This window comes from Somniosus microcephalus, chromosome 1, assembly GCF_052327205.1.
Source record: "Somniosus microcephalus isolate GS21.2 chromosome 1, FLI_Smic_1.0, whole genome shotgun sequence".
In the NCBI taxonomy this organism is placed as follows: Eukaryota; Metazoa; Chordata; class Chondrichthyes; order Squaliformes; family Somniosidae; genus Somniosus; species Somniosus microcephalus.
In genome coordinates, this window is record NC_140987.1 from 340,996,177 (window position 1) to 341,020,410 (window position 24,234).

Genomic DNA, 24,234 nt, shown 5'->3' on the forward strand with positions numbered 1-24,234 from the left:
CCACATGTCTCAGCAGCCCTCCAGCATCTTGCCCAATTGACTCTCCTTCACGTGTGAGCCGAGCGCAGAATGTTGAACCAGGGAGGGCATTAGAGCCAAGCTTGACCTTCACACACCAGAAGTCCTTGGATAGCAATCAAGAGCTATTATCTTTCTTGCCTCCCCAGGCCAGGAGCTCTGAGGCCAATTGTAGTGCTCCAACTGTTGTGCAGAAAAATCAGTTAAATCAACACAGACTGGGGATTGAATGTTGGTCCTCTAGCATACTATAGTACCTCAACATGCTGTCTATCACAGGGTACATTTAATGAATTACCCTGTGACAGACAGCATGTTGAGGTACTGTACTAGCACAGAAACAGACCATTTGGCCCAACTGGTCTATGCTGGTGTTTATGCTCCACATGAGCCTCCTCCCACCCTACTTCATCTAACCCCATCAACATATCCTTCTATCCTTTCTCCCTCATGTACTTATCTAGCTTCCCCTCAGATGCATTTATGCTATTTGTCTCAACTACTCCCTATGGTAATAAGTTCCACATTCTAACCACTCTTTGGGTAAAGAAGTTTCTTCCGAATTCCTTATTGGATTTATTAGTGACAATCTTATATTAATGCCCCCTAGTTTTAGAATGATTGGAATATTTTGCCATAGCGCAGGTCCATTGAGGTCTTTCAGTGTACTAGGAATTTTGTTTATAATAAGCTGGCACATTCATGAGTTTGACTGGCTATCACACAAGGCAGACAGAAATGAATACCATTTCTTTAAGGGAACAAGATTAAAATAGTCGAAGAAGATACTGTATCACAGAGAATTTAATTTAATGAAGTCAAAAGTTTTACAACTCAGGCTTACAACTTGTTCAGAAAAGACTACCTTTAAATCATAAAGAACAATTGCTCCTTTCAATGATGCACAGAACATCTGTTAATATTTAACCATAGCATTGCAAAAAAAAAAGTAAAATTTTCCTTTTTATTGTTGCAGTGCAACTTACAACTCATACATCTGTGCAATGTACCATGAGGTATACACAGTGAGAAACGTACAATGGAAACCTACATATACTGAAAAACCTCCTACTTGTAGTCACAAAAAGTAAAACAGGTGAGTTAAATGCTGTCAGTAACTGATGCATGTTTTCCATTGATTTCAAATCAAAAACATACTAAATTTACATTCTTAAATTTGCATGGATAAAAAGACTCAATGAGGTCTTCAAACACTGATAAGGAAGTCAGTTGACATTAAGTGACCCACATGACTTTTATCACAGTTTCAGTACACTCCTTCCCCTCAGCCTACAGTTAATGGTGCAGGTAAAGTGCAAGCAATAAAGACAATAAATGACAACAGAATAATGTGTTTAGATAAGTCTTACTATTGTGTTTGTTTTAAAAGGTACAGTGTGGTCTAACAAGTCTTCTGTCTACTTGCATATAGTTAGAATAATTACCCTGGGACCCAGAACCAACATCCATCAGCTTACCACGCACAGTTAATAATGGTACAAAACTTGGACATGACATTCCAGTGAATCACCTTGAATGTGTCAATAGTTCATCCACCAGCCTCTGGGCCCCGGGCATATTAGTTTTGAGTCAATGTATTTCTTTAACAAGCAACCATATAAAAAATTGTGAGCAGGGAGTCATATATAAATATTAATACTTGTATATTTTTAGTCATTTTCATATACAGCTTTTAGCTATAATTTTAATAAAAGCTGGTTGTTTTCAAAGGGACATCAAAAATTACTCTTGTTCATTCAGTGTTACACTAGCAAAACTTTACATACTTTACATACATTCAGCAATTTGTATGTTCAATGCTTACATAAAAATGAATGTTCACCTAAAACTGTGAGTAGATTAAGACATTCCCCTCTGGTTCACCAGAGATTGTTATCAACCACTTTTCACCAGCATTATTCATTAGGATGGGGTGAGTTAATTGTCAATATAAAACTGTTGGAACATGTAGGTGCTGTTGACTAAAAGCTTAGCTTTTTTTAGTATAACATATACAGTATGTGTGTACTTATAATTTTTTATAAATACTACTGCATGTCCTTTCAAATGCAAGGTTGAAAGCACACTGCGTTGGTCAACAGAAATAAAGGTTTTGGAAGAAACAGAATACAGACATTATCTCATGCACATATTAGGCATCCTGTGACACTATTCTGTTATCCAATCTATGTACAAGAATACTGCTGAATACATTATGTACAAATATACAATGTGGATGCTAAACGTTTGATAGCATGGCGAGATGCTGCTGTCTGCTGGGCTGTGTGCTCCAGTTGCAAATTGGTTCACACGTGGGTTTCGATGAATGAGTGTGTGTGTGTCAAGAGCGGTGCTGGCAATACCAGTTCAGACGCACCATTCTGTGGCTTCATAAGAGCACTATACCCACAAATGTCCAAGAAAAACTCGTGATTCAGCCGCTTCCACTCTCTAAACCTTTTAGACGTCAGGTAGGGGTCTTCGAGAATCTGGTTGATAATCGCCAGGTCGCCTTCTTTTGCCTGAGGGAAGTAATGGATTACAGTGAGAAGTGCAAAAACTAAGGTTCAGATTTCTTCAGAAGGCTCGGGTCTGTGGATAACAAACTCAGATAACTCCATGGTTGCAGGTACATCATCATCATCATTACACAGATAGGAATATAGGAACAGGAGTAGGCCATTCAATTAGGTCATGGCTTGTCTGCATTTTAACTCCATTTACCCGCCTTGGCTCCACAACCGTTACTATCCTAAATACCTTTACCTAACAAAAATCTAGCAGTCTCAGTTATAAAATGTTCAATTGACCTAGGCGCAACAGCTTTTTGGGGGAGAGAGTCTCAGATTTTCACCACCGTTTGTGTGAAGAAGTGCTTCCTGACTTCACCCAAGTCATGGATGCAATTCCTACGATTTCCTGATATGTTAGCCGTGGCTCTGTGGTAACACGCTTACCTCTGAGTCAGAAAGTCGAGTGTTCAAGCCCTAATCCAGAGAGTTGAATACAAGATCTAGGCGGACACTCCAATGCAGTATTGAGGGAGTGGTGCACTGTCGGAGGTGCTGTCTTTCAGATAAGATGTTAAACCGAGGCCCCGTCTGCCCTCTCAGATGGGCATAAAAGATCCCACGACACTAGTTCAAAGAAGACCAGGGGAGTTCCCCCAGGTGTCCTGGCCAACATTTATCCCTCAACTAATATCACTAAACAAAACAGATTAGCACAAAGATGTTTGTGGGAGCTTGCTGTGGATAACGTTGGCTGCTGCATTTCCTACATTATAGCAGTGACTCCACTTCAAAAGTACTTCATTGGCTGTAACATGCTTTGGGACGTCCTGAGGTCGTGAAAGGCGCGATAGAAATGCAAGATCTTTCTTTTTTCTCTGAGTGGCGGCTGGCTAGATTCCCTGCTGGCAGCTTTACAGGGAAAGTTGGATGCTGTTTACCTGAAGGAATCAAACTGCAGTTTGCTTTTACAACATGAATTACTATGTTTCAAAGTAGCTCACTGTTTTTCAGTATATGTAGGTTTTTATTGTACGTTTCCCACTGTGTGTTTGCATCAGCCACATACAGCTTTGCATTGGAAAAGTTTATAAAAGATTGTTACATCCAAGAGCCCTGTCGCTTATCAAGCTGTGTAAGAAATATGTTCTGAAAATGGCCAATATCGCAATAAGAGGGCATTGAGCAGGACTGGAGTCACATGAAGACAGGACTGGCAGGTTCCCTTCCCTGAAGGGCATTAATGAACCAGTTGAGTTTTTATGACAATCCAGCAGTTTCATAGTCATATTTACTGGTGCCAGCCCAAACATTACCATTTATTGAATTCTGTTTCACGGCTTGCAAAGGTGGGCTGTCAACTCACAAGCTCTGAGTTGTTAGTCCAGTACAATGACCGCTATTGGTTCCTTGGAGACCTGGTCTGCTTAAGGAAACCACCTTATTCGCTGTGTTGGAAAAAAGTTCAAGCCATAATACTGAGTATGTGCTGAACTAATGGATTTTGGCAAGTGAAATTGTTGATTATTGACCATGAGGATATCCGAGCCTGACCCTGTCCTCACTCAGCATCTATTTACTTCCAGCAGACATCACCAGGAACAGAGGTTGAATTTTTCCTCTCCACATCCCAATGCCAGTTTGCCCTTTGCATTGTTGTCATGCTGGAATCAGCACGTAAAGGGTTAAATCAGCATCAACCAGGGTATTTCTCAACAGGTACTGATTAAACTGAGAACAATAAAAAGCTTCAGGTACCAATTAATTGAAGTGGATACACGTATTGATTACCATCTTAGGCCATTAATAGAGATTGCTTCCCTTCAGTATTGATAAATGGCTATTTTGGTTTAATTAAATCATGACAGGTGTATTCTCTGCTGCCTTTTTCAGGGTCCATGGGAGATGTTAACAAGCTTACAGTTTGAAGAGTAGGCCCCAATCAGGGGGAATGACTTTGATAGACAGCTGTTTTCAAATTCTTTGAAAAGACGGCAGTGCTCTTGATTGGTTAGAGCTCTTTATGATTGATATCCCAGAGCCTTCAGTTCTCAAAGAAAGGCAGAGAGGAGTAAGAATGTGTCTGCAGCTCACATCCAGGAACTTCAATGCCTGTTGGTTCAAAAGTTCTATGTCAGCCTAATACCTGAAGTCAGGCTAGTCTGAGGTTGTGGTAAGTAAAAGTATGGTCAATGATTCACGTGTGATGAGAAAGAAAGTTGTGCATTTATTATTTAATACATCGAGGACAGCAGCAAAAAATCTCTCAGAGAAAACACTTCTAGGTGTGCAACAGAACACATAAACCTAACTGTACTGAACAATGAAAGAGAACTGTTTGGACACGTCTTATGTGCTACTGTAGGAGTCTACATACTCCTAGCAAAAAATACTGAACTCGGAGAGGTTCAACAGAAAAGGTTTAATTCTTGAGACTGCATGTTGAACACAAAATGGCGTCAGAGCCTACACCAAGTCTGACTGACTTTCATCAGTCCACAGCTTTGACTGCCCCTCCCCCGCTCTGGGCTTAACTATGTTGCAGATCGAGTTTCTTAAAGGTGTGATCCTTCTTAAAGGCATGACGCCTGATTTATAGTCTACGGACCGAAAAGCGGATTGTGTCCTTTCTGTGGTCGGTACGCCACACAGCTCCCCCCAGAATCCGCTAGTAGGGAGTGTACGAACCAGCTTGGCGGCTTGATGGCACGGCCAGAATGGCTCTTGGCGGTTGGTGTCGGGAGCGGGGCGGTCGGACGCGTTGGGCTCTTAGGCGGTCTGCCCCGTGGTGGGGGTTGGCCCACTTGAACGGGTTCGTCGGGCTCTAGGTGCACCAACTTGAGCCGGTCGACCGACACCTTGTCAGTTCTGCCGCCCACTTCGAGGGGGAAGAACTTGTTCCCCGTCTGGAGTACCTTGTAGGGTCCATCATATGGGGGCCGTAGAGGTCCTCGGTGGGCGTCATGGTGCACGAAAACAAATTTGGCCATGTGCAGGCTAGGTGGTACGCGGGTTGCTGGTTCGCCGTGCCGGCCGGTGGGCACCGGAGTGAACTGTTGTGCTCGGTTGGCGAAAGCGCGGCGTTGCTGGTCAGCCGACCGGGGTTCGTGGCGGTGGGCAGGAACTCTCCGGGTACGCGCAGTGGCTGGCTGTACACGAGTTCCGCCGCCGAGGCTTGCAGGTCTTCCTTGACCGCGGAGCGTAGGCCAAGTAGCACCCACGGGAGGCGGTCGATCCAAGCCTCGTCCTCGAGGCTGGCGCGGAGGGACGCCTTCATGGACCTGTGGAATCACTCGCACAGTCCGTTGGCTTGGGGGTGGTAAGCCGTGGTGCGGTGAACGGCCACCCCGAGGTTTCGGGCGATGGCGGCCCACAGATCAGAGGTGAACTGCGGGCCTCCATCCGACGTCATGTCGGAGGGGACGCCGAACCGAGCGACCCAGGTGCTGATGAACGCCCTCGCGATGTCGGCGGTGGTGGTGGACGTCAGTGGAATGGCCTCGGGCCAGCGGGTGGTACGGTCCACGATTGTCAGCAGGTGCGTGTGACCTTGTGATGGCGGCAGGGGGCTGACGAGGTCGATATGGACGTGGTCAAACCTTATTTCTGGCACGGTGAACTCCTCGAGTGGGGCTTTGACGTGTTGGTGGATTTTGGCACGCTGGCAAGCTATGCAGGATCTGGACCAGACGCGCACATCTTTGCGCAGGCCGCACCAGACAAATCGGTTGGCCACCAGTCTAATGGACGCGCGGGTGCCGGGGTGTGAGAGGCCGTGGACGATGTCGAACACCCGTTTTCGCCAGGACACCGGGACTACGGGGCGGGGTTGCGCCAAGGAGGTGTCGCATTTGACTGTGACAGCGGACGGGCCGCAGGCGACGTCGGTCAGTCGCAGCCCTGGGGGGGTTGTGGGCGCGGAGAGCAGATTGGGGTCGGTGCGTTGCTCCGCTGCCAGTTGAGCATAGTCCACTGCCAGGTGGGCGCCGTGGACGGCGGGGCGGGATAGGCAGTCAGCCACCACGTTGTCTCGACCGGAGACGTGCCGGATGTCCGTGGTGAATTCGGACACCGCGGCGAGCTGGCGTTGTTGCCTGGCTGACCACGGGTCCGCAGATTTCGCCATCGCGAATGTCAGGGGTTTGTGGTCGACAAACGCGGTGAAGGGGCGGCCCTCCAGAAGAAATCTAAAATGGCGGACTGCCAGGTACAGTGCGAGGAGCTCGCAGTCAAAGGCGCTGTATTTGGCCTCCGGGGGGCGCAGTTGGCGGCTGAAAAAGGCCAGCGGTTGCCAGGCCCTGTCGACCCACTGTTCGTACACTGCGCCGACCGCATGGTCGGAGGCGTCCGTGGTGAGGGCCACCCTGGCGATGGGCTGTGGGTGAGCGAGCATGGTGGCGTCGGCGAGCGCCTTTTTGGTCGAGTTGAAAGCGGTCAACATGTCCGCCGACCACTCGATCGCCATTCTGTCTTTCTTACCCCGGAGGGCTTCGTATAGGGGCCGCATGAGGGAGGCCGCTCCAGGAATGAAGCGGTTGTAAAAGTTGATCATCCCCAAGAACTCCTGGAGGCCTTTGATGGTGGTAGGCCGGGGGAACTGCTGGACGGCTTGCACCTTGGCGGGCAGGGGAATGGCTCCGTCCTGCATGATGTGGTGGCCGAGGAATTCGATCCTGCTGAGGCCGAATTGGCACTTGGCTGGGCTGATGATGAGCCCGTGCTCACTGAGCCGCTGGAACAGGGTGCGGAGGTGCTCGATGTGCTCCTGCTTGGAGGAACTAGCTACCAGGATGTCATCCAGGTAGACAAAGAGGAACTTCAGGTCCCGGAGGACCGAGTCCATGAGCCACTGGAAGGCCTGGGCCGCGTTTTTGAGGCCGAAGGGCATTCGGAGGAACTCGAATAGCCCAAAAGGGGTGATTATGGCCGTCTTGGGAACGTCCGTGGGGTGGATTGGCACCTGATGGTAACCGCGCACCAGGTCGACTTTGGAGAAGACTGAGCGGCCGGCCAGTCTAGCCGAGAAGTCTTGAATGTGTGGTATGGGGTACCGATCCGGCGTGGTGGCGTCGTTTAGGCGCCGGTAGTCCCCGCAGGGGCGCCATCCCCCGTCGGGTTTGGTGACGATGTGGAGTGGGGAGGCCCAGGGGCTGTTGGAGCGGTGGATGATGCCGAGCTGTTCCATTGTGGCGAACTCGGCCCGCGCGATCTCCAGCTTGGCCGGGTCCAGCCTGCGGGCGTAGGCATACACCGGTGGGCCTGTGGTGGGGATGAAGTGTTCTACCCCGTGCTTAGCAACTTTCGCGGAGAAGGTCGGGTTGGTGAGGGCTGGGAACTCAGCCAGGAGTGCTGAGTCGTCGTCCGTTGAGCGGGCGCGGCACTGCCACGCCATTTCGGTGGGTTGGGGGGGGGCCATGGCGCCCGGGATAGGTGACATGGTGTTCATGTCCACGAGGCGGCGCCGAGGCATGTCGACCAACAGGCCGTGGGCGCACAGGAAATCCGCACCGAGGAGCGGGGAGAGCACCTTGGCGGTGATAAACTCCCAGTGGTAGCGGCGGCCTGCGAGGTCGATGGTGACGGTGCGGGTGCCGTACGTCCGGATGTCGGTGCCGTTGGCGGCAGCCAACGCAGGGCCGTGGCCGCCTCGCTGGATCTCGAGGGCGGACGCGGGGATGATGCTGCCCTGCGCGCCCGTGTCGCATAGGAAACGGCATCCGGAGGCGCTGTCCGTAACGTACAGCAGCGCGCCTGCTTGCCCCACGGCCATCGTGTAGGCCGGTGTGGGGGCGGTTGGAAACGTGCAGGGATGGCTGCAGCGGCGTGCCCGTGCGCCGAACCAGGTATGGAAGTAGCAGTAGCCCTGGGTCGGAGGGCTTGGGGGATGTGGGGGCCTGGGGGGCCTCGTGGCCGAGCTGTGTGGCCGCGCGATAGAGGGTGGAGCGCGCGCCGACGCTGTGGAGGCCAGGTCGGGGGTGACGGCGTGGTTGGAGCCGGCGGACAGGAGCTTATCGGCTTCATTGGCCAGGACCTCGAGGTCCGTGAGGCTGGACGCCACGATCACCGGGCGGATGCTGGGAGGTAGTTGGCGGATAAAGAGCGTGCGGAAGAGGGAGCCGGGCAGTTTCTCGTCGGTCAGAGCAAGCATGTGTGAGAGCAAGTCTGACGGCGTGGAGTCACCGAGGCCCGGGAGGTCGAGGAGGTGGCAGTTGCACAAAAATTGGGAGGCTGTGAATTTTTTAAGGAGCGTGGCCTTGAGATGTGCGTACTTGCCTTCCTCCGAAGGGTTTTGTAGTGTTGTCCAGACTTTCGTGATTGTGGAGCTGCCCAGGGAGGCGAGGAGGTAGTCGTACATCGTTGCATCGGCGGTGATGCCGCGGAGTCGGAATTGCGATTCGGCTTGAAGGAACCAGGCGGTGGCTAGGTTCTCCCAGAACTCCGGCAGCTTCACAGAAACTGAGTTTGTGTCAGCCATGGTTACGCTTAGGAGTCGTCCTGAACGTCGGGGTCACCAATGTAGGAGTCTACGTACTCCTAGCAAAAAATACTGAACTCGGAGAGGTTCAACAGAAAAGGTTTAATTCTTGAGACTGCATGTTGAATACAAAATGGCGTCAGAGCCTACACCAAGTCTGACTGACTTTCATCAATCCACACCTTCGACTGCCCCTCCCCCACTCTGGGCTTAACTATGTTGCAGATCGAGTTTCTTAAAGGTGTGATCCTTCTTAAAGGCATGACGCCTGATTTATAGTCTACGGACCGAAAAGCGGATTGTGTCCTTTCTGTGGTCGGTACGCCACACAACAAGCTTAATCTGCATTGGGACTTTGCTGTCATTGAAGGAAGATGAGAAAGAATAAAGTGTCTTTGCCCTTCTCAGTACGGAGTAGGTTGAAGTTGGCATCCCAGGTACTGATATGAATCTACACATTAATATTTATTAAAAGTAATATAACATATTGTCTACAGTGCCATGCAACACTGCACATTTTTTCCAAATCAGCGGTTTAATCTGTATCATTAATATTTGAAATTATATCCTCATAGATGGCATAACTGATGGTGCCTAAATCTTTTCAAGTAAAAAAAAAATTGATCTGATCTGGAAATGTGTGGTGTTATAGACAGCATTTACTTTTGAAGACTTTGAGTGTCGTGTATGTGCCTTTAAGAGCCCCCTGTGTACTGTAATGCCGGTAATGGCCACTCGGGCTATATAAGCCTGTATATTGTGTTGTATCAGTTAGTTGACCTCCAGACTTTGTTCAGTAAACACCTGTGAAACCAACTCCTGCCTTCAGTGTCTCTATTAACACACGGATACAACAGTGGCGACGAATTGGAAATGGACTTACCTGCAATTCGGCAGCACCTCAAGGACATCGATTCCTCAGACGTCCAAAGTCGAAGAAAAGCAAGAAAATAAAAACAAAAAAAAAACTGTGGTTTCACCAGCTAGCCGAGCTGGTGGCAGGTACTGCAATAATCCTTCCTGGGCGGCGGGCTGGGGCTCCATCGGCTGGCTCTGCAGCGAAGGCGGAGGCAAACAGAAAGAGAGGGGCGGAGCACTCGGGAGACGGCCGGCGCTGCAAAGCAGGTCGGCGTTCGGACCAAGCAGAGGGGGGGAAAAGTCCCAGAGAGTCCGGCGGGAACGAGTCTCCACCTGTAAATAAAAAAACCGCGGAAAACAGCGTTGTCAGCAGCAGCAGCAGCGGCGGGAAAGAGCGGGAAGCACCATTTTTTTTCTGCTGGGAAGAAAGGAAAGCGCGGGAAGCGCCATTTTTTTTTCCAGGATGCCCAAGGCTGGCAATACTGATGCTTTCGATAACGATATAGAGGATTGGACCACATATGTGGAAAGAGTGGAGGTATATTGCACAGCAAATGGAATAGAAAATGATAAAAAGGCGTCAGTACTTCTAAATCTAATGGACGCAAAGACATACGGGCTGTTACGAAACTTAATCACTCCAGCCAAACCAAAGGACAAGAATTTTAAGGAGATTGTTGATACCCTACAGGAGCACTTAAACCCAACACCGCTGCTGATAGGGGAACGATTCAAATTCTTCAAGAGGAATCAGCACAAGAATGAAAGTAACGCTGATTACCTCACCGAATTAAGAAAGCTATCAAAGCACTGCCAATTCGGAGCAGGACTGGCAGATTCTCTTCGAGACAAATTCATCTGCGGTCTCTTAAGTGAAGGAACACAGAAAAGGCTGCTTTCTGAGAAAGATTTGACACTGGGCAAGGCTTTCAGTATGGCTGTATCATACGAAGCAGCCGCAAGAGGAGCTGCAAAGATACAGCAAAAGCCACAGGAATACGGCACCCATGAAATGACACGGGGATTTGAAAAATGTTATCGCTGCGGCAGAACAACCCATGACCACAAGGACTGCTGGTTCAAGGACAAAGCATGCAGGCAATGCGGAAAGATTGGACACATTGCACGTGTATGCCGATCTGGACAAAAAAAATCCACGGACAGGAAAAAAATCAATAAGGAAAAGTACAGAAAGGTACAAATGATGACGGACAGTAGCTCCGAAGACCAGAAGGGCGATAGCGACTCCGGAAACAAGAGACTAAGCTGTCTCAAATTACATAATGTAATTGCCAAAGAAGATTACCAGACCATTTGGGTTACCCTCACGATAGCGGGGTCCTCAGTTAAAATGGAGCTAGATACAGGATCAGCTCTGACCGTCATAAATCGACGGGATTACGAGCGGCTATTTCCGCATATACCTTTAAAAGACACATCCATTATCTTGAAAACATATACGGGGCAGAAAGTATACCCCAAAGGAAAAATAAGGGTGCCTGTTGTATACAACGGCAAGGAAATACAGAAGTTGTATTTATACGTTCTACAAGATGGTGGTCCACCGCTGTTGGGACGTGAATGGATCAGGAAGATACGTTTAGACTGGCACTCCATTCAGGTACTGACGGTGACCAGTAAGAAAAAAAATGATGATGACGTCATACCTGAACGATTAAAAGACATCTTGGCCAACGCCAAGGAAGTGTTTCAAGAGAAACTAGGAACCTTGAAAGGCATCACCGCCTCAATAAAAGTGGAAGATGCGGCAATTCCCAAGTTTTTTAAGGCAAGGCCGGTGCCATACGCAATTCGTCCAGCAGTCGAGGCAGAGCTGGAGAATTTGGAAAAGGCAGGCGTGTTATCCAAGATAGATTGGAGCGAGTGGGCAACACCCATCGTCCCGGTCATGAAGAAAACGTTGAATAATGATAAATCTGAAGAACAGAGAAGAATTCGCATCTGTGGAGACTTCAAGGTGACTGTAAACCCGGTCCTTCACATGGTACAGTATCCTCTTCTGAGGATAGAAGATATTTTCGCCTCACTATCCGGAGGGAAACGTTTCACCAAAATTGACTTGGCACAGGCATATCTACAGATGGAGGTTGAGGAGGCCTCTAAAAAGTATCTCACGACAAATACACACAAAGGCCTGTACCAGTACAATTGACTGGTTTTCGGAGTAGCATCAGCTCCAGCTATCTGGCAAAGAGCTATGGAGCAAGTCCTCCAAGGGATTCCGGGGACTCAATGCTACCTAGGCGACATCCTTGTAACAGGAGAAAACGACAACGAGCACCTTGCCAATTTGGAGCAGGTGCTCACTAGGCTGAGAGAACGGGGCCTACGAGCAAATCGCCCCAAGTGCGAATTTTTCCAGAAACAAATATATTGTGGCCACATAATTAACAAGGAAGGGTTGCATAAGTCACCTGAAAAAATTGAAGCGGTCATAAAAGCCCCAGCACCTGAAAATGTCTCACAATTAAGGTCGTTCCTGGGATTGATAAATTACTATCATAAATTTTTACCGAACTTATCAACTCTTCTGCACCCTCTTAATGAACTGCTACAAACAGGAGTAATTTGGAAATGGAGCGAAGGCTGTAAACGTGCCTTCCATAAATGCAAAGATTTAATCACGTCCAAGGAAGTTTTGGCTCATTACAACCCATCACTGCCAATCAGACTGGCGTGCGATGCATCCCCTTACGGCGTAGGAGCGGTATTATCGCATAGATTCCCTGATGGCTCGGAGCGGCCGATAGCTTTTGCGTCACGCTCATTGAACTCAGCTGAGCGTAACTATGCCCAGATCGACAGGGAAGCACTCAGCCTGGTATGGGGAGTGAAGAAATTCAACCATTACCTACACGGACAAAAATTTACCTTGTTGACTGACCATCAACCCCTCGTCTCCATATTCAACCCTAAAAAGGGTGTTCCCATTATGACAGCGCAAAGGCTACAGAGGTGGTCCCTTTTCCTAGGGGCACACCAATATGACATAGAATACAAAGGATCAAAACAGCATGGGAATGCTGACGGTTTATCGTGCCTACCGTTGCCAGCGGTAGAAGAGGCACCTACAGTAGACCCTGTGGAGATGTTCCATGCTACCATAGTGGAATGTCTACCAGTAACAAATTCTGCCATTGAAAAGGAAACGAGAAATGACCCGACTCTCTCACGAGTCTACGATTTAACAGTGAAGGGATGGCCAGCACATGGCGAACCACTGTTGCCAGTATTCTCGCAAAGAAGAGAACAGCTGTCAGTGTGCCGAGGAACCTTGATGTGTGGATCCAGAGTGGTGATTCCACCCAAACTCCAGGATAAAGTGCTAAAGGAGCTTCACGAGGGGCATCTGGGTGGAGTGAAAATGAAGAACCTAGCCAGGGCGTTTGTATGGTGGCCAGGTATCGATGGAGACATCGAAGAAATGACCAAGAGCTGCCTAGGATGCCAGAAGGTCAAAAACGCTCCACCACAAGCCCCTCTACATCCATGGGAGTGGCCCTCATCTCCATGGCAAAGGGTACACATCGACTTTGCTGGTCCATTTATGGACTCAATGTTCTTAATCGCGGTTGATGCACACTCCAAGTGGCCGGAGGTAATAAAGATGTCCTCCACCACCACGGAAAAAACCATCACAGTATTAAGGACCATATTTGCCAGGAATGGGCTGCCTGAACAGATCTGTTCTGATAATGGACCGCAATTTGTGTCCGAAGAATTCAGGAAGTTCTTAAAAAACAATGGGGTTAAGCACTACACGTCCGCCCCATACCATCCCGCCACCAATGGATTGGCTGAAAGGTTTGTCCAGACCTTCAAGAAGGCCATAAAGGCCATGAGTAATGAAGACATAAAACTTCAGCATAAGGTAGATAACTTCTTGTTTGCATACAGGAATGCAACACATATGGTTACAAACCAAACTCCCGCCATGATGTTCTTCAATAGAAGCCTAAGACGCCGGCTGGATTTGATCAAGCCAAACATCAGAAGGGACGTGGAGAACCGGCAATTTCAAGGCATGAATGAAAGGCCAACTGGAACCTTCCAGATAGGTCAACAAGTTTTGGCCCGGGACTACCGTACCGAGAAATGGCAGCCTGGAACTATTTGCACACGACTAGGACCGCTGATGTATACAGTGGACATTGGAGAAAGCATAATAAGGCGCCATGCTGACCAGATCATAGAGTCATCCGAAAAGGGACAACCTACACCACAACTCTATACGCCTAATGATGAAGTAGAGATACCCATAGTATCTACCTCTGATCCGGTGATACTGGAACCAGATGAACCCGACACTGGCATTCAAGCCGAATCAGCCTTGCCAAAAGAACCAACTACACCACCAGAAACTACTACACCACCGAGGCGTTATCCGGACAGAGTCAGGAAGCCTCCAGAGAGACTGACTTATAATTGATTAACTGCAGCAATGTGTAGATTATTGTTCTTGTAACATGTAATTAATGATTACTTAAAATATTATGTACTGGTTGGCTAAAACGCGAGGAATTGTAGTGTATGTGCCTTTAAGAGCCCCCTGTGTACTGTAATGCCGGTAATGGCCACTCGGGCTATATAAGCCTGTATATTGTGTTGTATCAGTTAGTTGACCTCCAGACTTTGTTCAGTAAACACCTGTGAAACCAACTCCTGCCTTCAGTGTCTCTATTAACACACGGATACAACACTGAGGGGGAGAAATTCAGTATCGCTCCGTTTGAGGGCGGTAACTTTTGAAAGCTGGGAAACTTAGCACCAGGCGCTAATGATTCCCAGCTTTAAAAAAAATAGTTTTTCAGCGCTTCAAGAAGGAAGTGGAGCACTAAATTAAGCGCTCCACTTCCTGCCTGGAGCGTAGCAGGCAGGGCGGTAGGTGAGCAGCGCTGCACACTGGGCCATGCAGCACTTCCGCGTTGGAAGGCTCCTTCCCCCCCTTAAAGGGAAGGGCAATCGCTGCAGGCTCTGCAAGAGGAAAACTTACCCCCGACGGCAGCTGCAGTAGAGTGCCGGGTTGATCGATCGCTGGTGAAGACAAAGGGGGAAAAAAAAGATCATATCAGGAATTTTTTTATGTACCTCGGCCACCTCGCCTTCAAGTATCGTCCCCGAAGCGCCCGGCCTCCCAATGAACACCTCCTGCAGCTGCCAGTGTTTTCACCTAGTGATGCTGCAGGGGGTGGAACCGAAGTTCGGGTCCAGGGCGATGCGCAGCCGGATGACGTCACAATCTCTGGGCGCAGGAGATCCTGGCACTAGGGGTTACCGCCACCGCAAACCGCCAGGTGATTTTCACGGGCGGTGGTAACATCGCCACGCCCGGGCGGTAAGTTGTTAGCTCCCCGTAATCGCCCCCCGGAGGCAATTTCTAGCCCTGAATGCTTTAAGTCAAGGGTTATTTAAGAATGAATTCCTCCCTATTGCCACAGCTTGTTGATAGCTCCTAATCTAACCCCATCAAATCTTAGCACGGTACTTATTTGAACATTAGCACTAGAATTCTGGTTGTTGTTCTCCTGAGGTTCAAAGGACTGAAGTGGTGAAAATCTAATACGTGGCTACATACTGCCTCATGCAGGCAAGTAGAAAGCGTTGAAAAATCAAGTGACTTCCCTTGCCAGATTCACATTGCAAGTTGGGTGTAAATGGCCTGAAGTACATCCAACAAAGGCTGCCATGTGCAAGGGGCCCTAAAAGATAGCTAAAGGTCATTGCTGCTTGGGCTCCAGGTGGATGATGCTGTTGTCTCCAAAGGACTTTTTGCTTTTGCAAGCACGGCTGGTGATTATGTTGCTTTTTGGAGAGCCAGTGTGACAAAGGCTCTTGGAGTTGGCACATCCAATCTCCGCTCTCAAGAGCCATGAAAAGGTAGACTCCTGACATGGTCAGGGTCACCGAGGTGGGCTGGTTTATTTTGTAGAGTGCCCACTGATGGTGGGAGTACCGTGTGCTCATTGCCGACAGCAAGCCATCAATGTAAAAATGTCTTGAGAGGCATATCATTGTGATGAAGAGACAATCTCATTCTTCAGTGATTCCCTGTTTCATACACAAGAAATGATGTACAAACAGCAATCTGAGGGTGGAAGTCATTGATTTTGGTTTGGAACATGTGTTAAGAGAAGGTAGCAGTATTAGGTAAGTACCTCTCAGTAAAGACACGTACCAAGAATTGCTTCCTGACCGTCACTACTTTTTTATACTAGTTTTGTTTTGCAAATAATCACACTTTGCAGGGATCCTCCATGGAGCTAATATCCAGAAGAGATTAAATAAAATGAAGTCACCTGACCACAATCATTCTTAACATGACAGGCAAGAAGAGATATCCATACTGCGGAACTGGTGTTGTGAAGGGGATTCCCAATGCTAAGCAACCCCAGTGCTTCTGTTCCAGATTATTCCCCAAAATAGGATGACCACCGAGCTTCACAGAGCAGCCCTAGAAACAAAGGCCAGAATTTTCACCTTTGTGTCAGGTTGGGTGCATGTGAGCGGCGTAGCAGGTCTGAAACGTGATGTTCTGAGCAACGCGCTGCTCAGAGCGACTTTCACTTAATGGCCCCAATTGAAAGAGTCATGAGCGAATCCCAGCCCTATTAAATGGTGTGGGTCTGATGACATCATCGATGACTCGTTTCCAGTGCCCATATTTAAAGCAGTCTTGCACTGAACTCACTCGAAGGTTTCCAGAGGAGGGTGAAAGGTGTGAAAGAAAGGCCACTGTACAGCTAAAACTTATGAAACATGGATAGCCAAAGGCAGAGGGCTGCACCCCAGTTCTCAGATTCTTCCTTGCATACTCTTGTGGAGACTGTCGGAGCAAGCAGGGAGGTCCTCTTCCCTGCTGACAGGCGAAGGAGACCTCCACAAGCAACAAAGAGAGCTTGGCTGGATATAGTTGAGGAAGTCAGCAGCAAGGATGTCGTCAGGAGGATGTGGATACAGTGCAAGAAGCACTTCAATGATCTCATGAGGTCAGGAAAGGTGAGTGCAATGCCATACTCGGCCTCATCCTGAACTGCCTGTCAACACGTCCCCATCACTCTGCCTTCCCAAGCCTACTCCTGCACATCATTCCTTACACCAACATACCTTGCACATCCACCCATCCTTCTCTCTCTACGTACATACTCGCATCCCCATCTGACTAACCACCCCTCACACTCCGCCTCATCCTAATGCAATCATAGCAAGTAACACCACAGGAGGCCATTTGGTATTGGTACCCCACTCCCTCAGTCACCCTCTATAGATGTAACCCATCCATTCCTTACACTCATTCCATCACTCTTACTCAAACTTCTCCTTTTGCCCTTCTTGCAGGAGAAGAGAGCTCACAACAACAGGGAGAGGGAGAGAACCGGAGGTGGCTCTCCAGTGCAGCAGCAGAGGACTCGGCTCTGGAAATTTCAGGAGCTTGAGAGCGGCGGAGGGCGATGGAGAGGATGGCACATCCCAGCAACCTGGTGACAGAATCACATCTCATAAAGCCACATGGTGTCCAACAGTCACCCATATGGGGGGGGGGGGGTAGTGGAAACTTAGTACAGCATGTGACAGGCATATGGCTGCATTGGAGCAAGTTAAGTAAATCTGGCTATGATGAGGCTTCCTGGGTAGCAATGTGCACCGCTGCTGGTGGCATCTGCATCTCAGCTTCCACCTGCTCGTCCTCCTCCGCCGAAGAGGCTGTGTGCTGTGAGCTATGCTCCTCCTGCAGCTCCAATCCTTGCTGCTGCGCTATGTTGTGCAGCAGACGACGATGATTCTGAAGACCCTGACTGGTGCATACTGAAGGGCTCCTCCAGACCTGTCAAGGCATCTGAAGCGCATCTTCAGCATGCCTATTGCTTGCTCTATGACACATCAGGTGGACATGTGGCTTTCATTATAATGCTCCTCGGCCTCAGCACCTGGCCTCCTCAGGGGTGTCATGAGCCACGTCTTCAGTGGCTGGCCCTTGTCTCCAAGCAGCCACCCGGTAAGTCTGTTTGGAGGTGCGAAGAGCTGAGGGAGGGTGGAGTGGCGCAGCATGAAAGAGTCATGACAGCTGCCATGGAATCTGGCGCGCACATGCATAATCATCTTTTTTATGGCTGCAGACAAGCTGCACATTGAGGGAGTGAAAGACTTTACGGTTCACAAACACTCCTGGGTGATGATGGGGTGCCTTCATGGTCACATGCATGCTGTCAATGATGCCCTGCACCTGTGGGAAGTTAGCCAGAGCTGCAAAGCTGAGCACTCGCTCCGTAACACTGGCTTCATCAGTGACAAAGTTGATAAAATTGGCTGACTTGTGAAACATGGCATCAATGACCTGTGTGATGCATCTGTGGGTGACCGACTGGGAGATGCCGCAAATGTCTGCTGCAGATCCCTGGAAGGAGCCTGAGGCGAAGAAGTTGAGGGCGGTGCTGACTTTGACAGCCACTGGCAAGGAGTGTCCACCAGGACCTCTGGGTAGCAGGTCTTGTTCCAGCAAGCTACAAATGTCTGCAACGACCTGGCACAATAGCCTGGGCCTGCTGAAGCACTGCTGCTCAGTCATGTTGGAAAAGCTCATCCTCTGCCTTCGGTGCGCTGCAGCCCTGCGGTGCCCCCCCCCCCACCCCCTCCTGTGGAGCATCAGGTCATTGAGGAGAAGGCTGCTGTTGCGGTTGCTGCTGTTGTTGCTCATCTTGGTCCAATTCTGAGGACTAAGGTGATGCAGAATAAGTGGCACCCATGCTGACGTAGTAGATGGCAGGGGATATACCGATCAGAAGGACAGTCCTGCAGTGTTCTAATACCGAGTAGCAATGTGGTGAGAGTGACTTCCGAGGTTGCAGAAATGACCTGCAAACTCCAGAAACTTAAACGATAGCAAAATACTGCGGATGCTGGAAATCCAAAATAACAACAGAAAATGCTGGAAAAACTCAGCAGGCCAGGCAACATCCGTGGAGAGAGAAATAGAGTCAATGTTTCAGGTCCTGACGAAGGGTTTTGACCTGAAACGTTGACTCTATTTCTCTCTCCACGGATGTTGCCTGGCCTGCTGAGCTTTTCCAGCATTTTCTGTTGTTATTCCAGAAACTTAAATCTGTGCACAGAATGGAGTAATCAACAGCCTTTCCCTTAGGCAACTAATGAAGTGTAGGTGTGTGTACTTATCTGGTATTCCCAGCTGTCAATTATTGCCCTCGCACAATGGTCATTGAACTTCCGCCTCCCTTTCACAGGTGAGGTTCTCGAGCTGCTTGCTTCCCGTGCTCATGCCATTAAAATCAGAAGCTGCAGTTAAGAAGCCTGTTAAGGGTCTGATAACAAGGATTTAATGACTTTAATTAGGTCGCCCGCCTCTCCCGATCGGTTCAATGGCAAACACGCCCGAGTTAAAGGCGCGAGGAGGCGGGATGACGACGGGTTCCTGACATACTTCCTATTTTCGCTATTTTTACAGCCACAGGAAAGGGAAAATTCCGGCCAAAGTTTATTTAAGAAGAACTAAAAGGAAGAAAGACTTGTGTAGCATCTTTATCACATTTTGCAGGAACACTTCAAAGTACTGCACATAATTAATTAGTTTGAAGTGAAGTGCTTTTACATAGAAAGACAAGAAAGACTTGCATTTATATAGCACATTTCACAACTCAGAACGTCCTGCAGTGCTTTCAAAGTACTTTAGGAGAGTAGTTACTGTTGTAATGTAGGAAATGTGGCAGCCAATTTTCACACAGCAAGGTCCCACAAACAGCAATGAGATAATGATTTGATCATCTGTTTTTTAGTGATGTTGATTGGGCGATAAATATTGGCTAGGACACTGGGGAAAAGTCCTATAATCTTTGAAATAGTGCCACGGGATCTTATGTGTCCACCAGAGGGCAGACAGGGCCTCGGTTTAGTATCTCATCTGAAAGATGGCACCTCCAACAGCGCAGCACTCCCTTAGTACAAATGCAACTACCATTTTACGCAGCAAGATCCCACCAGCAACAATGAGATGAATAACCAGCTAATCTTTTCTTTGGTGGTGTTGGTTGAGCATGAAAGTTGTCCAGGATGCCAGGATAACTTTATGTATAGTGGGACTCACTCAGATACCAGGGATGAGATTGGGACTCACTCAGATACCAGGGATGAGGCTGGGACTCACTCAGATACCAGGGATGAGGCTGGGACTCACTCAGATACCAGGGATGTCAGTGGGACTCACTCAAATACCAGGGATGTCAGTGGCACTCACTCATATACCAGGGCTGGTAGTGGGATTGGCTCAGAGAGCAGGGGGGAAAAAATTGAGTCATGTCCCCTTTGGGGCGCTAACTTTGCTGGGACGCTATTTTTAGCGCCCTGAAAAAATTAGCATCCACGCAGCCGAAATTCATTGGTAGCACCCAAGAGGGGAGCAGGGCACTACTGGAAGCGCCCTGTCTCCCTCTTGGGGCACTGCGAGGGAATATTGCGGCGCTACGTGCCACAGCGCCACACTCTGCAGCACGTCACGCCGCAGTACTGCAGGCCTTCCTCCCCTTCTTAAAGGGGAAGGGCCTTGCGCAGCATGTCCTGGGGCCCAGCTGGGCCACCAGGGATCGGAGTGCCAGCAAAAGAGCCCGGCACTCCACGGGGGGGGCTGAAGAGGAGGCCGGGGACAGCAATGGGGGCAGGTGCTGGCAGCTGGCCAGCAACAAAAATGGCTGCCTGGCACCTCGCCTTTAATTAGCGCTGCCCCGGCCGCAGGTAGGCCCCCCTGACCCCGTCGGACATAGCGTCCAGTGGTAAGTCAGGGGGCACTACCGAAGATCGTACCTGGGGTGCTGCGCACGGCGATGATGTCATCACCGGCGGCACAGCGCCGTGGGGCGCGAATGGTTACCGTCGCCGCTAACCTCCCGCTGAATTTTGCAGGAGGTGTTGGCGCCACCGCGCCCAGGCACTAGTTGCTTTGCGCCCTGTCAGCACCCTCTTAGAGCGCTAATGGGAGGCGCAAAGCAACTGAATTTCCCCCCCAGGAATGTTAAAGGTGTGCTAGTTTAATGCTTTGAAAATCACTCCAGCAATAATTATTTATTTAGGAATTAAGAAAAGAAAGATTTTGGACTTATGATGTGCCTTTCACTTCCTAAAGGATATCCCAAAACAAATTACTTTTGAAATGCAATCACTCTTGTTATGTAGGGAAACTCAGCAACCAATTTGTGAACAGCATAGTCCGGCATACAGCAAAGCAGGTAAGTGACTGCTAAGCATCTCCATCTCTGGGGATAGGTTATTGACAAACATTCACTACAAGCCCACTGACTCCCACAGCTACCTGGACTACACTTCCTCCCACCCGCTTCCTGTAAGGACTCTATTCCATTCTCCCAGTTTCTCCGTCTCTGCCTCATCTGCTCTGGCGATGCCACCTTCCATACCAGTGCTTCCGACATGTCTTCCTTTTTCCTCAACCGAGGATTCCCCTCTACTGTGGTTGACACGGCCCTTGACTGTGTCTGTTCTATCTCCCGCACTTCTGCCCTCACCCCTGCCCCTCCCTCCCAGAACCACGATAGAGTTCCTCTTGTCCTCACCTTTCACCCCACCAGCCTCCACATTCAACGGATCATCCTCCGCCATTTTCGCCACCTCCAGCGTGATCCCACCACAAAACACATCTTCCCCTCACCTCCCCTTTCAGCATTCCAAAGGGACTGCTCCCTCCACGACACCCTGGTCCACTCCTCTATCACCCCCTACACCCCTTCCCCGGCACCTTCCCGTGCAAGCGGAGGAGATGCAACACATGCCCTTATACCTCCCCCCTTCCCACTGTCTAGGGCCCCAAACACCCCTTCCAGGTGAAACAGCGATTTACTTGTACTTCTTGCAATTTAGTATACTGTATTCGCTGCTCACGATGCGGTCTCCTCTACATTGGGAAAACGAAACGCAGATTGGGTGACCGCTTTGCGGAACACCTCCGTTCAGTCTTTAAGGGGGACCCCGAGCTTCCGGTGGCCTGTGTTGTGTATGTAATAGGTATGTTACTTTAAACCTATGTCCAGGGCAGCACTACTTTGTAGGGCGTAGTGATACCGTAGTACCACTCCTGGCCATAGGGGTATAAATAGTACTGTGGGTACTGATCTCCCCTCAGTTCCCGCCTGTTGGTATTAAGTAAAGACCTACGTTGAATCTTCCAAGCTGTCTCTTCATTATTGGATTAAGTATAGACACATACTTTACACTGGCGACGAGTAAGGTTCGAACTCACCAATGCACGGTGCAACAAAGGAACGGCAGCAGTACGGAGAGAGAAGGAGAGAGGCTTCTTACCAGCCAGCCTGCAGAGTCCAGCGTCGACCGAAGGAGGCCGCCCAGCACTCCGGGTTCGGGAGGAGCGGCAGCAACAGAGCGAGAGAGAGAGAGGTTTCCAGCGGAGGCTGCAGCAGCTGAGAGAAGAGGCTGAACGGGCGCTCCAGCCACGGGGCAAAAGTCCACCCAGGGCCAGGTAAACTGAAATCCTTCCCGGGGAACGGGTGCTGCAAGGGCCAGAACGGGCAGGCGATCTGGGGAACAAACGGAGCCACGAGGACTAGCAAGCCACGAGAGGGGAAGGTCTTTGTTAATAGCGGCGGTGGCAATAACGGGAGCTGCAAGGGCCAAAAATAACGAAGCTGGAGAGAGGTCGTTAGCAGCAGCAGGAGAAAAGGCGGGAAAAACGCCATCTAGTCGACAAAGGGGAAACAAATTAAAAAAATTAAAAAACGCCATCTAGTGGAGAAAGGCGGGAAAAGCTCTTCAGCAGTTTAAAATGTCTAAAGAAGGCTGGTTGTCAGAATTTGTTGAGGACACAGAAGAGTGGGATGCCTATATCGAAAGGCATGAACTTTATTGCATAGTAAACAAGGTGGAAGATGACAAAAAGGTAGCAACCTTATTAAATTGTATGGGGGCAAAAACATACGGTCTGCTGAGGAATCTTCTTACTCCAGAAAAGCCAGCAGACAAAACGTATGCCCAAATTGTTGATACGTTAAAGGAACATTTAAACCCTAAGCCACCATTTATAGCGGAAAGGTACCGCTTCTACAGACGCAACCAAAGGAATGATGAGTCGCAGGCAGCCTATTTAGCTGAGCTCAGAAGGTTGTCCAAACATTGCCAGTTTGGAGCCTTTTTGGCGGACGCGATCAGAGACAGATTTGTCTGTGGCATGTTAAATGAGAGTACACGAAAATGGTTGCTAGCTAAGAAACAGCTCAGCCTAGATCAGGCGATTGAAATAGCATCAGCCCACGAAGCAGCAACACAGGATGCTGCTCAAATGCGACAAAACACAACCTGCTATGACACCCATGAGGTGACATTTCACAAAGGTAAATGCTACCGTTGTGGCAAAACCACCCACGACCAAAGTAATTGTTGGTATCGTGATAAAATATACCAGCAGTGTGGAAAAAAGGGGCATATAGCGAAAGTTTGTTGGTCGGGTACGAAACCCAATAGTGGGGGCAGTCCGAGCAGTACCAAGGCAAGGACAAAAATACATAAGATGTCTGACAGTAGCTCAGACGAGTCACAGGAAGGCACAAAAGCAGAGCCTAAAGGTCTGGGATGTCTCAAGTTATATGGTGTAGACAAAACGGAGGACCACAGCACAATGTGGGTTAAAATGAAGGTAGCAGGCGTCGAAGTTAATATGGAGCTGGACACGGGTTCGGCCCTATCAGTAATTAATGAACAAGATTATAACAGGCTGTTCAAACGCATTCCCTTAAAGGATACGGAAATTAAATTAAAAACATATACGGGACAAAAAGTTTACCCGAAGGGAAAAATGCAAGTAACAGTTAAATACAACGGCAGGAAAGTGCCAGGACTTTATTTATATGTCCTACCAAACGGTGGACCACCACTTTTGGGTAGGGAATGGATAAGAAAAATCCATTTCGACTGGAAGTCGATACACGAGTTAAAAGTAGAGACCACCAAGGATGATACAACCATTACAAGCAGGCTGTCGAAAATATTGGCAAAAACGCCAGAGGTGTTCCAACAAGGGCTGGGGACCTTAAAGGACATTAGAGCAAAAATAACTATTGCTCAAGACGCAAACCCCAAGTTTTGTAAGGCCAGACCGGTGCCTTACGCCATTCGGCCAGCTGTGGAAGCAGAACTGGATGCCTTAGAGAGTGCAGGTGTCCTTACAAAGATTGAGTGGAGTGAGTGGGCCACGCCCATCATCCCAGTTATAAAGAAATCTGCAAATAACACACCGGGGGAACCAAAGAAGGTTCGCATTTGCGGGGATTTTAAGATAACTATTAACCCAGTCCTGCACACGGTACAGCGGATAGAGGACATAGTCGC

The 24,234-nt window shown here is 49.1% G+C and overlaps 1 protein-coding gene across 2 annotated transcripts in view; it reads right to left on the reverse strand.

Annotated features, from left to right (window-relative positions):
• Positions 1–804: 804 nt before the first annotated feature.
• The window catches only part of LOC147124941 (connector enhancer of kinase suppressor of ras 2), a 1,271,510-nt gene continuing 1,248,080 nt past the window's right edge, over positions 805–24,234 (reverse strand). For both annotated transcript variants that reach the window (XM_085995047.1, XM_085995029.1), the window contains one exon: positions 805–2,540. In XM_085995047.1, coding sequence (XP_085851173.1) covers positions 2,325–2,540 — 216 coding nt within the window. In that variant the 3' untranslated portion in view covers positions 805–2,324. The remainder of the gene's footprint in view (positions 2,541–24,234) is intronic.